General features: G+C 39.9%; 1 protein-coding gene across 4 annotated transcripts in view; it reads right to left on the bottom strand.

Annotated features, from left to right (window-relative positions):
• Nucleotides 1–12,289, bottom strand: part of KIAA0825 (KIAA0825 ortholog) — a 191,411-nt gene that overhangs the window by 109,862 nt on the left and 69,260 nt on the right. For 3 of the 4 annotated variants that reach the window (XM_060280189.1, XM_060280190.1, XM_060280188.1), the window contains 2 exons: nt 8,989–9,144; nt 4,549–4,643 (listed from right to left, as the gene is read on the bottom strand). In XM_060280189.1, the coding sequence (XP_060136172.1) occupies nt 4,549–4,643; nt 8,989–9,144 (251 nt within the window). Of the gene's footprint in view, nt 1–4,548; nt 4,644–5,997; nt 6,496–6,593; nt 9,145–12,289 lie in introns of those variants that run through there. The other variant, XR_009558323.1, reaches the window with a different exon arrangement.

Here is a 12,289-nt window from a genome sequence, read left to right as displayed (position 1 = left end):
AAAGGATGTAAAACTAGACAAAAGATGTATTCAAGCAACATGAATACAGTTTTGTCATAACCTGTCAATCTAAAGACTAATAAAAAAACCCTTTCCTCAGTGACATATTTCATATTGCAAACTTTTGGAATGACAATACTATGCTTCTTTGTTTCTGTAATGTGCAGGTCTTACAACAAGGGGCTTTGCCCACCGAAAACAACAGTTTGCTAATGCTATCTAGACAAATGGGCCATCTGAATATTTTCAGGAATATTTAATTCAAAGACCTGCTTCGCAGTCGCACTAAACCAAATCTTGGCTCCCAGAAACAAGCTTGTAGTCCCTTTGTTTCTCCCCAGTTCTTTCTGCTGTCACACCACACTAATCCCAGGTTTGACTTAGTGTTTAATCCAAACCAGGACTCATGGTTAAGGTCTCTCCTTATGAACCACAAGCTGTAACAAAGAACAAACCTTGGTTGCAGCTCATGATTAGTCTGAATAGTCCCATGTTTAGGAGGCATGCCAAGGCAAAGAGATTTGTCTTTCTGTTAAGGAACAGAACTACCATATTTCCCTCAATAAAAACACACAATGAAGTAATGAGCCAAAGATGTGGAGTTCTGCATCAGCAAAAAAATGAAACTTGCTTCTCAAACGTCAGAAGACGAAAGTCTACGAATGGCATTAGATAAGCTACACTTAGTTTTCTGAGTTACCAGTGATTTAATGCACTATGTAAATGGTCTGTTGTAAGGCTGGATCTCTAGTCATTAGAATTAATGTTTTTTCTGATAAGAAATATGCTTTACTGGTAAAAATCTAATAATGGCTCCATAATCAGTTTTATCACAGAAAAGTAAACACAAGCGTATACATGAACCACCACCACCACCACCCCCCAAAAAAATTTAGGGTAGTGCTGGACATCATGAAGCATGACCAACAAGGTCTTGGGAATGAACAATTTCCATCACTTAGGAGAGGCCAACACTGTGCTTTCTAAAGCTCAGATGGTTCAGTGCAGAAAAACTAGGGCTTAGACCAGAACAGAAGAGACCTCTAAGAAAGTGTTAGTTTTATATTGCATATTTTGATAAAATATTGTCATATGATTTAGTGACGGCAAACACTCCTTTGACTTTTAGCAGTTTGGAAAGTAATGGGGAAATGTTCTGAGAAGTCTGGGATGAACAAAAGCCTAATGGGAAGACATGTAAACACCCCACAAGGAAATCAGGATGAATGCTTATTGTCCTATAACCGGTGCTTTTTTCTGGGGGGAACGCAGGGGTATGCATACCCCTAAAGATTTTCTGAATCATTGTACTCTTGTCCTTTTACTGTATTTATTTTGCCCAATTTGAAGTATAAAATGGTGATTTTCATGAGTCAAAGTGAGAGTACCCCTAAACATTTTTTAGAAAAAAATCACTGCCTATAACTGTCCTATAAACAAATAAGAATGCTCAATAAAGACCAGATATATCCTAACCTGTGTGTAAATTTTGTGCAAGCAAATCAAGATGAATAATAAATAGGTCATCTGGAAGAGTCCTGAGTTACATTCAGGGGCCTTGGTGCACAAACATTCCAGTGGGTATTATAGCAAGAATTCAGCTTTGTATGGTTTCTGACATGCTAAATGAAGTGCCCATTCTCTGTCATGGCACCGTATCAGGTCCAGTAACCAGTAAATGCCCCAGTGAAATGATAGGGAGGTGCAATGAGGCTGAAGATAACTTTTCAGCTCTGAAGTAGTGGATGGACCTGAAGTAGACATAATGATTCAGAAATGTGAAGATGCCATCAGAAGTAGGGAAAAACACCATCAACAAGCACCGGGTGTTCAAGAAGGAACACCAACAGGATTTTATGTGCTCAGCACTTCAATGAAAATAAAAATGGTCTGCTGGGAATCACAAGTGGGCAGAGTGCATTGTGCTTAAATTCTGCTTGCAGGCTTCCTACAGTCATCTGCTGGAACAGAATGCTGGACTACATGGGCCATCCAGCAGGCTTGTCTTGTGTTCTTATTCATTTATAAACAAACAGTATAAAATTTTAAACTTGTTTATTTCAAAACAGGAGTGGATTTAATCCACATCAGATAATTTTTAAACTTTATTACTTCATGTCCATGGCAAATTTGGTTATTTTAATCCAAAGTGCATGTTTCAGTTTGTTTGTTTGTTTGTTTTTAGAAAACCTTAGCTTAACTGTTTCACCAATTTGCCCAAAATCTGGAAGGGTCTGGGATTGGCTTGTTATTCAGTTGAGAATGTTGATACTGGGAAAGTTCAATATTATCAGTTCCCACAGTTCTGAATTTGTCCCCATCTCTAATTTGAATTTGTTGGTTGTGACATGTAAGTCTCTTTTTAGTATATTCCTTAACCACTCTATTACTTTATAAGGCGGGTGGGCTGGGCTATGTAGCACCTCTTTTTTTCCCTACAAACAGATCAGACTCATCGCGAGTCACTTCATCATGCTATGCTAACACATCAGATGCCATAAAAAGGTACTTTTGCATGCTCAATTAAACCTGCTCATATATTGCTCAAATTCATGATAATAAAAGAGATTTTAAGCATGTTGATATAACAAGATTTTAGAACAGCATTTTCTGAATATATGGATAATCAACAACACAATAAACATTATAAATGTAAACATTTCCCCCATAAATAGCTCACCATATGGCTAACATTCACAACAGATGCTGTCTGTGTATCCACTAAAAATATACATAATTTATTCAGTTTTCCTCTGTGATAACTCTAAACAAGAAAAATATTTTACTTCATATTAGTTACACTCTAAAGTTCTACAGGTGACCTGGCTACAGTTTACAATTTTGAAACTACTGATTTCTGAAGGATACGTTACCATTTTTTCCAACAGCATCCATTGTAAATATACAGTGGTACTTCGGGTTAAGAACTTAATTCATTCTGGAGGTCCGTTCTTAACCTGAAATTGTTCTTAACCTGAGGTACCACTTTAGCTAATGGGGCCTCCCACTGCTGCTGCTGCGCCGCCGCCGCACGATTTCCATTCTCACACTGAAGCACAGTTCTTAACCCGAGGTACTATTTCTGGGTTAGCGGAGTCTGTAACCTGAAGCGTCTGTAACATGAAGCATCTGTAACCCAAGGTACCGTACCACTGCACTGTATAATACACAAGGCAACAGTTTTACTAAATGCCACACAATTCTCTGTAATCACCAGCAGAAACCTAGGACTTGAAAACACTTCTAATTCAGAACAGATGAAACTACCTGCTCAGCTCTCGCCTACTACATATCAAAACGGGGGACGTGCCGTGCTATTTCACAATTTCACAAACTGCAGTTTGAAAATCAGATCACATTTTACACATATTAGTTATGATTTCCAAGCTCGAGTTTTCAATAGCAATTCACATTTCAACTTAAAAGTCTTGCTTTAGTTATAAACCTCATGCTGTCTGAGGCTGGATTCACACAGCAGTTTATTCCATTTTCCCAATGTTTTCCTGTTGACTTCCACATTATGTTTGAGCTTTCACGTGATATTAAAGCCATTTCCGGAAACGTAGCAGAATGTGGCACAAATATAGCACTCATTTCTGTACCATTTGCAAATGGGTTGTTTTTTGCAGCCTTAAGCTCTCAAACAGAGATCAATGTACCATAGCCTTCACGTAAATGCCCTTAAACAGCTCATCTTAGTGAGTGCACTAGCTCATGCTTCTCTACAATACTATATATAATACAAAAATCTGCTTCATCACCATAAACAGAACTTGCAGCATTTATCACACCTTGACTCAACATAATTTTGGCGGCTTGTGTTAACATACTAAATGTAAATTAAGTGTTCTGCCCACAGTGGAACAATCACATTGTTTTATTACAAACAATCTCTTTATAAACATACTTAAACTACATTCATGTGAACTCATTCATGTGAGCTCATTTATGCACACCAACACCAGGAAAGAATATTATACACCGAAGATACTGATGCATACTGTACATTTTTTTGGTCTCCATAATATACTTTTCTGACTGTAATTTCTTATTGCACATAAGATACCATTGGATTGTCGGGCAATGTAGATAGATACGCTAAAAAGGGGTCCCTGAGTGGTCCTTGCACATAGATGTAAATGCCCTCTGTATAACCCTTTAGAACCCCTCCATGTTTATTTTCCCCACTGTTTGTTTGTTTAGTTTTGTATTCTATTCTATTGAGAGAGCCCCTTTTATGATAAGAAGACACCTTTACTTGTGGAAGGGGTGGGTATCCAATTTCTTGACACCCCCACCTTCCAACTTCAGCCCCCACAACACATTCCACAATATCACAGAGGGCCTGTGGCCTTCAGCAGCATCTTTTCAGAAGTTCACAAGGGACTTGCAAGAGGAAGACAGAAAAGCATCACCCCACAAGCAAAACTTCAAATTAAATCTTCAGGTAAGCAGTTTAAATGTTATTTGCAAAGTTGCTTTGCACAGAACACAAAACTTACAGAACTCAAGAGAAACTTTTCTCTCCCCCCCCAAAAAAAGTATTACCTGTGCTCCAGTAGTGCCATGAAGGTCGTTCTATTTAGTCTGAAATAACTCAGCAGCAAATCTGACCAATCCCACTTGCACTCAGTAATGGTAGACTGTTGATATATAAGAAGAGGGTATTGTTAGTTATTAATCAGAGTTAATATGATCAGTAAATTAAAGCTCCAGCTGTGATAAACTAACTAAGGAGGGGGGTGGCTGAAACAAGGACTTAGACAGATAGCATCAATCATACCCAGGGAAGAAGGGTTTTATTCTAATAAGACAGCAATTAATTTATAAATCCATTTGGGGATGTAGCCATTATTTATATAAAGATAAATCAATTTTTGAGTAGCTATTCTTCCAACTGTTAACAGCATTTTGCCAAACCACTTACTCTGAAATCCTGATATCAGTTACAAAAGCAAAATAATTGTCAACTTTTTATGTAGTGTAGCAATTTACAGTTATTTATTTATTTATTTTACCATCAGCACAACCTTATCAACAAGAAACTCTCCATGTAACTGGAATTGGGAGTGAATGCTGTTTTATCATTAGTGTGATATTTTACTTATCTGCTGTTTTGTAAGACAGCCTAGTCACCAGATAACTGTCATAAATTTCTATAAATATAAACAGTGTCACTTGTTATACACAAGAAAGTATGACATACAAATCAAAAGTTGTGATTACATAACTTTAATCATACAGTATTATTAAATATAAAACTGCATGTAATTATGACATACTGGGTGGAGAGATGACTGGGAAAAATGCTTGTATAATGCAGAGGAACCTGGAAAAACACTGCACTGCACACAGCATCCCTTTCAATAAAGGCCACACTTGAGGAAGAGGACTAGGTTTGCTGCAACACAAGGTTATCCCCCAGTTGCAGCACTTTTCTCCATGCTGACAAATGTACCCATTCAGTTATATCAGGGTTTCCCAAACTTGGGTCTCCGGCTGTTTTTGGACTACAATTCCCATCATCCCTGACCATTAGTCCTGCTAGCTAGGGATTATGGCAATTGTAGTCCGAAAACAGCTGGAGACCCATGTTTGGGAAACCCTGGGAACTACAAGATACAACACTTCAAATACCAAAGTGAGTACACAGCCTCAGCAATTAATGAAATCCATGAGAGAGTCCCTTGGGATTGATTCACATAGGTCAACTACACCTGTTTTAGCAACAATGTGGTGGTACTATTATCTTTGTTTTGCTCTACTTCTCTTCTTTCCATAAAACAGATTTTGCTAGACCAGGGGTCAGAAAACTTTTCCATCAGGGGGCCATCTGTTTTAGCAAACTTTATAGGAACCTTTGGACATTCACTTGGGACGTTGTGTCAAAATTTGAACGCAATCGGTGAAGCGGTTTCGGAGAAAGTGGATAATAACCCACATGCCCAGTTTACATTATATATATATATATATATATAGAGAGAGAGAGAGAGAGAGAGAGAGAGAGAGAGAGAGGGAGAGATGCATCTCTGGATTATTTGTGGGGCCTGCCTGGTGTTTTTACATGAGTAGAATGTGTGCTTTTATTTAAAACACATCTCTGGGTTATTTGTGGGGCATAGGAATTCGTTCATTATTCCCCCCCAAAAAATATATATATATATTCCAGCTCACCACATGGTCTGAGGGATGGTGGACCGGCCCACGGCTGAAAAAGGTTGCTGATCCCTGCTCTAGAACAGGTTTGCAGAAGGTCAAGTGCTTACATAGGGAGACGAATTTGCAAAAATCAATTCACTCCCTTCTGCCAGTGGGGCTACCCCATAAGCAAAGTTCAATTTACAGAGATGCAATCATTTTTAAAAGCCTGGGTGAGCAACAAATGCTCTGAACTTGTGTTTACATACCATTAAAGAGGATACAAAATGAATTGACTAGGGAATAGGGACATAGTTGAAGTATCACCATTGAAATGATCCTATAGCTATTTGCTACCTGCCCATAGCTACCAAGTTATCCCTTTTTTAAAGGGATTTTCCCTTATGCTGAATGGGCTTCCTCGCGAGAAAAGGGAAAACTTGGCAGCTATGTACCTGCCTCCCCACTCTGAATAGGGCTTCTTAAAGTCAAGTGGGTCCATATAGTTCTTTGCAATTTAAATTATTTTATGGTTGTATTTTATAATATTGATATATTAGGCTATTTTATATATCTTTGGATTGTCAATATAAAATAGAATAAAAACAAAAACTAATTAAATTTTTGATAGTTGTCCACAGGCTGATAATAAGATAGCATAGTAAAAGTTTCTGTAATCCAATTTAACTATTGCTTGTCACTTGCAGATTAATAGAGCATTGCAGTCCTGTCACACAGCAGTGAAATTCTGCCCTGAGTTGTCAGCATTTGAAGGTCTTGTGCTACTACAGTATTAATGGAGGAGGGAGCTGTAACAGACATGATAAAAATATTATCTGCATTACAAATTAACACCTAGTTTAATTTTTACTCCTTTATCTAAAACAAGCAATTCCTTTCTTTAGTATTGCTTAGCTAGAACCACATGGAATTTAAAGTCAAATTTCCAACTTAAGAGAAATTTACCTGAAGCCAATAGCTTAATTAGTTATGTGGACATGTTTTCATTAATGTGCTTATTATTTTTAAAAATTGAATTCCAATATGAAAGCATTGATTGATGGTTGAATGTTCACCTATAAATATTTTTGTAGCAATAGGGTGATTTTAGGAAATCTGGGGGGGAACCCCCCCCCAGGATTTTTTCTAGTTTTTTCTTTACATTGATAATATGGTGGAATTATTTCACAGCTGGTCCTCTTCCTTGAGAAATTCTGGTGAATCTGTTGGGAACTAACTGGGGAATACCAGTTAACCCTGAATTCCCATGTGTGTGGGAAACTGCAGAAGAAAAATGGCTGACTGGCTGAATTTAAAAAGCTTGGGGGGGGGGGGGCTTGACTCACTCTCTAGCCAAAAGAGCCTCCAGTACAGCTGAAACAGAAATATGTGAAGTGCTTGCAAAGCGTGGGAAATATAGGTTGTTAGATCATAAAATGTTCCAGTATTAAGCATTCACAATTGTGCTTCCCTGGCTCCACCTCTCAGAGTTAATAGACCACAACCTTAAGTAAGTTTAAATGCTTTACTTACAGTAATCAGAGCTCTCATTCATGCATTATACAATGCTACAGCAGAAACAACACAGGCAATGTATTTTTGGTTACAGAATATACAGAAGCTAGTCTCAAATATGTGGTCAGAAGCCTCAGGCTCAAACATCTGGTCCATTACATTCAAAGAGGAGAGAGAGAGGAATAGGAAACTAGTCTTTCTGTCTCCCTCCCCAAAGGTAAGGGGGCATGACCTAGCCAAGCCTTCTAGAGCAATTTATGGTCCTTAAACCCTTCATTTACTAGCTAGCATAAACATGCATGGTTAGGTTTGACTGCAAAATCTCTCACAGAGTCAAAGTCATATAATACCTGTGATGACAACACATTCAGCCAATTAAATTTGGCTATGTGATTGAGGTAATATGAAAATAGAACCATGTTCTCAATGCAACTTCTATACCATTACAGGATCTTTGAAAGGAGCCAAATGTAACCCTAATCCAAAAAGATCAACCCACATGTGGTTAGATAAGTTTGTGCATGAAACCCCTTCCAGACTAAGCCCCTAGTATGCAAAAGAGCATGTTAAGGCTGTTAGCTATCAGGCAAGCTAGTGGTTGCATCTCAGTCTGCATTTAACGACAAGCTTAGATTAGAGTTAAGAAACTCAGTAGTTATATGGCTTGATGGGATCTTTTTGGCTCCCCAGGACACTTGACCTCTTGGGATAAAAGCTGCCATACTGCAGAGCAGAAAAGATAATACAGTCGTACCTCGAGTTACAAACGCCTCAGGTTACAAACGCCTCAGGTTACAAACTCCGCTAACCTGGAAGAGTCACCTCGAGGGGGGGGGCTTGTCACAGTAGGAGGGGGAGGCACCCGTTACGCTTCCCCAGCCTGACTCATCTCTTCCTCTCTGCCACAGACTCTCTCAGCTCACTAAGCCCTTTTACTTCTTCAGCTTCTGACATCTATTCCCAGCCTTCTCCCTCTTCTTCCTCTGACCACTCACCACCATCACCACTGCCCAGACTCTGAGCCTTCTTCTCTTGGTGGTTCCCCAGCTGGTTCCTCCCACCATTCCTCTATGTCCAAACAGTCCGTGACATACAGCAACAGTTCTTTATTTTTGGAGCTCACTGATAAGTTGCAGAGGGGGCATATATAAAGGGGGAAAGTAGGCCCTATACTATTTGGGAAGTGGAAATTATTAGATATTGTCCATATATTTTTATCACAACATCACAGCTATCAATAACCATCTGACTGGATTTTCATTTTTCTTGGTAGCAATTACTTCATGCAATATTTTATCTCAACTGGAAGTTAAAATAGTTAAAATAATCACTAACCTTTTCTAACACATTAGTGCAATACAGGCAGTGCACCTGGAAAGGGTCAAAACCAGGATGCTGTTCTTTGATTCTGAATGTCATGTTTAAAGTTCTAATGCTTGACATGTTTTCTTCAGAAGATTCCTCATAAGACAGCTGTTCATTCAAATATTCCTTTAAAAAAGAAGCCAATATTGATATAAATTGTGCTAATTTTGGCATTCTGTTTCTCCCCCCCCCAATCTTTTAGATGTAGTAGCCATTTTGTGTTATTCCTTGCCCTGGTAGCCATTTTGTTACTGGTGCCCATACGACATCCTTAAAATTCAGAATGTACCAACTGGTCCCCAAATGTGGGGATTCACTGAATAGTGTTTGAAAGTCAGATTACATATCATATATATTACAACACATATATGTAACATACAGATTCATGCAATAATGTAGGTTCTTCTACTCTTAAAATATTAAATGTTTCAAAGAGACCCATTTCATAATTTGAACTAAACATCTGGTGGTTCAACTGATATGTTTTTGATAGAATGCTATTTTTTAGATTAATTATTTGTGGCATACACTCTGTTTTCCTTATGTCCATTGTGGTAGTGTTGTTGTTGTTTAGTCGTGTCTGACTCTTTGTGACCCCAGGGACTAGAGCACGCCAGGCACTCCTGTCTTCCACTGCCTCCTGCAGTTTGGTCAGACTCATGTTGGTGGCTTCGAGAATACTGTACAACCATCTCATCCTCTGTCATCCCCTTCTCCTTGTGCCCTCCATCTTTCCCAACATCAGGGTCTTTTCCAGGGAGTCTTCTCTTCTCATGAGGTGGCCAAAGTATTGGAGTCTCAGCTTCACGATCTGTCCTTCCAGTGAGCACTCAGGGCTGATTTCCTTCAGAATGGATAGGTTTGATCTTCTTGCAGTCCATGGGACTCTCAAGAGTCTTCTCCAGCACCATAATTCAAAAGCATCAATTCTTCGGCAGTCAGCCTTCTTTATGGTCCAGCTCTCACTTCCATACATCACTACTGGGAAAACCATAGCTTTAACTATAAGGACCTTTCTTGGCAAGGGGATGTCTCTACTACAATGTCTATTGTAGTAACACTCAAATAGAAATAACCTCATAGTTCCTTCCTCTGCCTAGGTGGAAGACAAAATGGACCAAGACCTCACTGTTTGCAAGCTATGCACAGACCCCTGCTCTGGAAATAGCTAATGTAGCTCCCTTGCTATGGGATGTAGAACTTCCTAGTGATGAGTGAGTTGGTCATAATCAGTCCCCTCAGGGACACAAGCAGGGAAAACAGAGAATGGCCTCACTGGAATAACAAAGGAGACTCAGAGAATGGGCTCTTCCAGATTTCCTTTTGTGCTGCACTTTCCAGGTACAGGCCTGTGTTTTCCAGGTCTGTGTCCAAGCAGTTTTGTTTTTGTTTTATGGTCCCACCACTTTCCCTGGGAAAATCCACTGTTTACCACTGAATCAGAACAAATGGCAATCCACGAAAAACCTGAATGGCATTTATTCCAATTCAGTGTTAAATGGCATTTTTTTCTGGGAAAACCACTCAGACCTGGAAAGTGCTGACCTATGCCTGGAAGGCACAGCACAAAAGGAAGTCTGAATGAGACCTAAGAAGGGGCCATTATATGTCTTCCAAGAAACCCATATGGGCAGTAAAGTCAGAAAAACCTGAGAGGCCAACCTCTTGCCATTTAGGCAAGAAGCATGATGACATTTTCCTCAAGCCAATTGAGAAGTTCCCTTCTCAGCTCTTCTGTTCTTCCACATGTCACTTCTCAGCTAAGTCTGTTCGCTCCCTTTTCAGGCGGGCGGCTTTTCAGGTGGGCCCCAGGACTCCTTGCCAAACCAACCTATCACAGGCCGAATTGTATTCTTGCTGTCAAATGGGCCAATGGCAGCAGGAGTTAGGGGGCGTTCCTCTGGGCATGGGACCAACCGACCAATTGTGGCCCTTGGCACCATGCCCAGGGAAGTTTAAATGCCCAGCTGGCAGGGCCTTTTCGGCTTTCTCTCACTGCATTGGTTCTCCCACTTACCCTCCCTCAGATTAGGGTTTTCATGGAAGCTTTGACCTTGCTATGGACAATATTGGCCGCCTAATTTTTAAGGGGCTGGGCAGGAATTTTTCTCACTTGGAAAATTGGCATCGCCAGTTGGGTAGATAGGCATTGGGTAAGCCTAATCTTGGTTGGAGGGGAGGTTGTAGCCTCCGCCTGCCCCTCCACGGGTAAGGGTATCCTGTTAAAAGAATCCAGAAGTACTGTAGCAGCTTCTGTCTGATGCCCAGACGGGGGCTAGGGTCATTCCTCCAACAGGAACCGCCTGGGGGATGCCCCAATTTGATGTAGATCATAAGGCGCCCCCCCCCCCACTGGCTTCAGCCTTAGATACACTCCAAGCGGACAGGCAGGAGTGACATATGCAGTTGGTTACCACAATGCCTATGGCTAAACCTCACATCTGTAACCAATAAAGTTGTGGCCTTATTTGATCCCAAATATCCTGTGTGTTGTGTAGTTATTTACATCTTAGGGAACAGGGTAGTCACGGCGTCTCAATACACAACTGATACTGCTGTAAGGATAATCATACCAGGGCAGCCTTACCCTACTGGGTGCCCTGAAGATGTTTTATATTACCACTCTTTTCAGACTCAGCCAGCAAAACTCCACTGGCTAGGGTTGGTGGAGTACAAAACACTTGGGAGACTACCAGATTGGGAAATGCTCTACTTTGGCTTTGGTTACTTTAACTTTAATGCAGATAACAAGCATCAAGAACAATCTGCCACTGTTTTTAGGACTTCACATCAAACACGGGTACATTGTTAGAAGGGGGCCATGCTTTTGCATTTCCCCCAGGGTAAGCATTGGAGTATGATAGCAAAAATGTCCAAAACAAACTTTCTGGCTCTGAAACAACACTGAGGGGATAAGTAAGATTGTGGGTGCTCATAATAAAAAAATAATGATCACATTTAAAATTAGCCTGTACTTTTATTCTGCCTATATTCTCCAAATCAAAATTGGACATGACAAGCTTGTATGACAGCAAAAGGCAAATTCTACTTTTTCCAGCTGTTCAAGTGATTAACAAAGTGAGAATTATTTTGATTAATCCATGCTTCATATTTTAACCTTTGATGGCCATTAGGGTTAGGGAACTGAAGCAAACAGCAAACATAATCTAAAGATAGCAAATGTTTCCATTAGCAGGTCATAGTTGTATTGGTCAATTGTAAAATTATGCATATTAATTTGAAGCATCAGACAGAGTCAGCCCACAACTGT

This window comes from Zootoca vivipara, chromosome 11 (genome assembly GCF_963506605.1).
Source record: "Zootoca vivipara chromosome 11, rZooViv1.1, whole genome shotgun sequence".
Taxonomy (NCBI): domain Eukaryota; kingdom Metazoa; phylum Chordata; class Lepidosauria; order Squamata; family Lacertidae; genus Zootoca; species Zootoca vivipara.
This window is presented reverse-complemented; position numbering and strand designations above follow the sequence as displayed.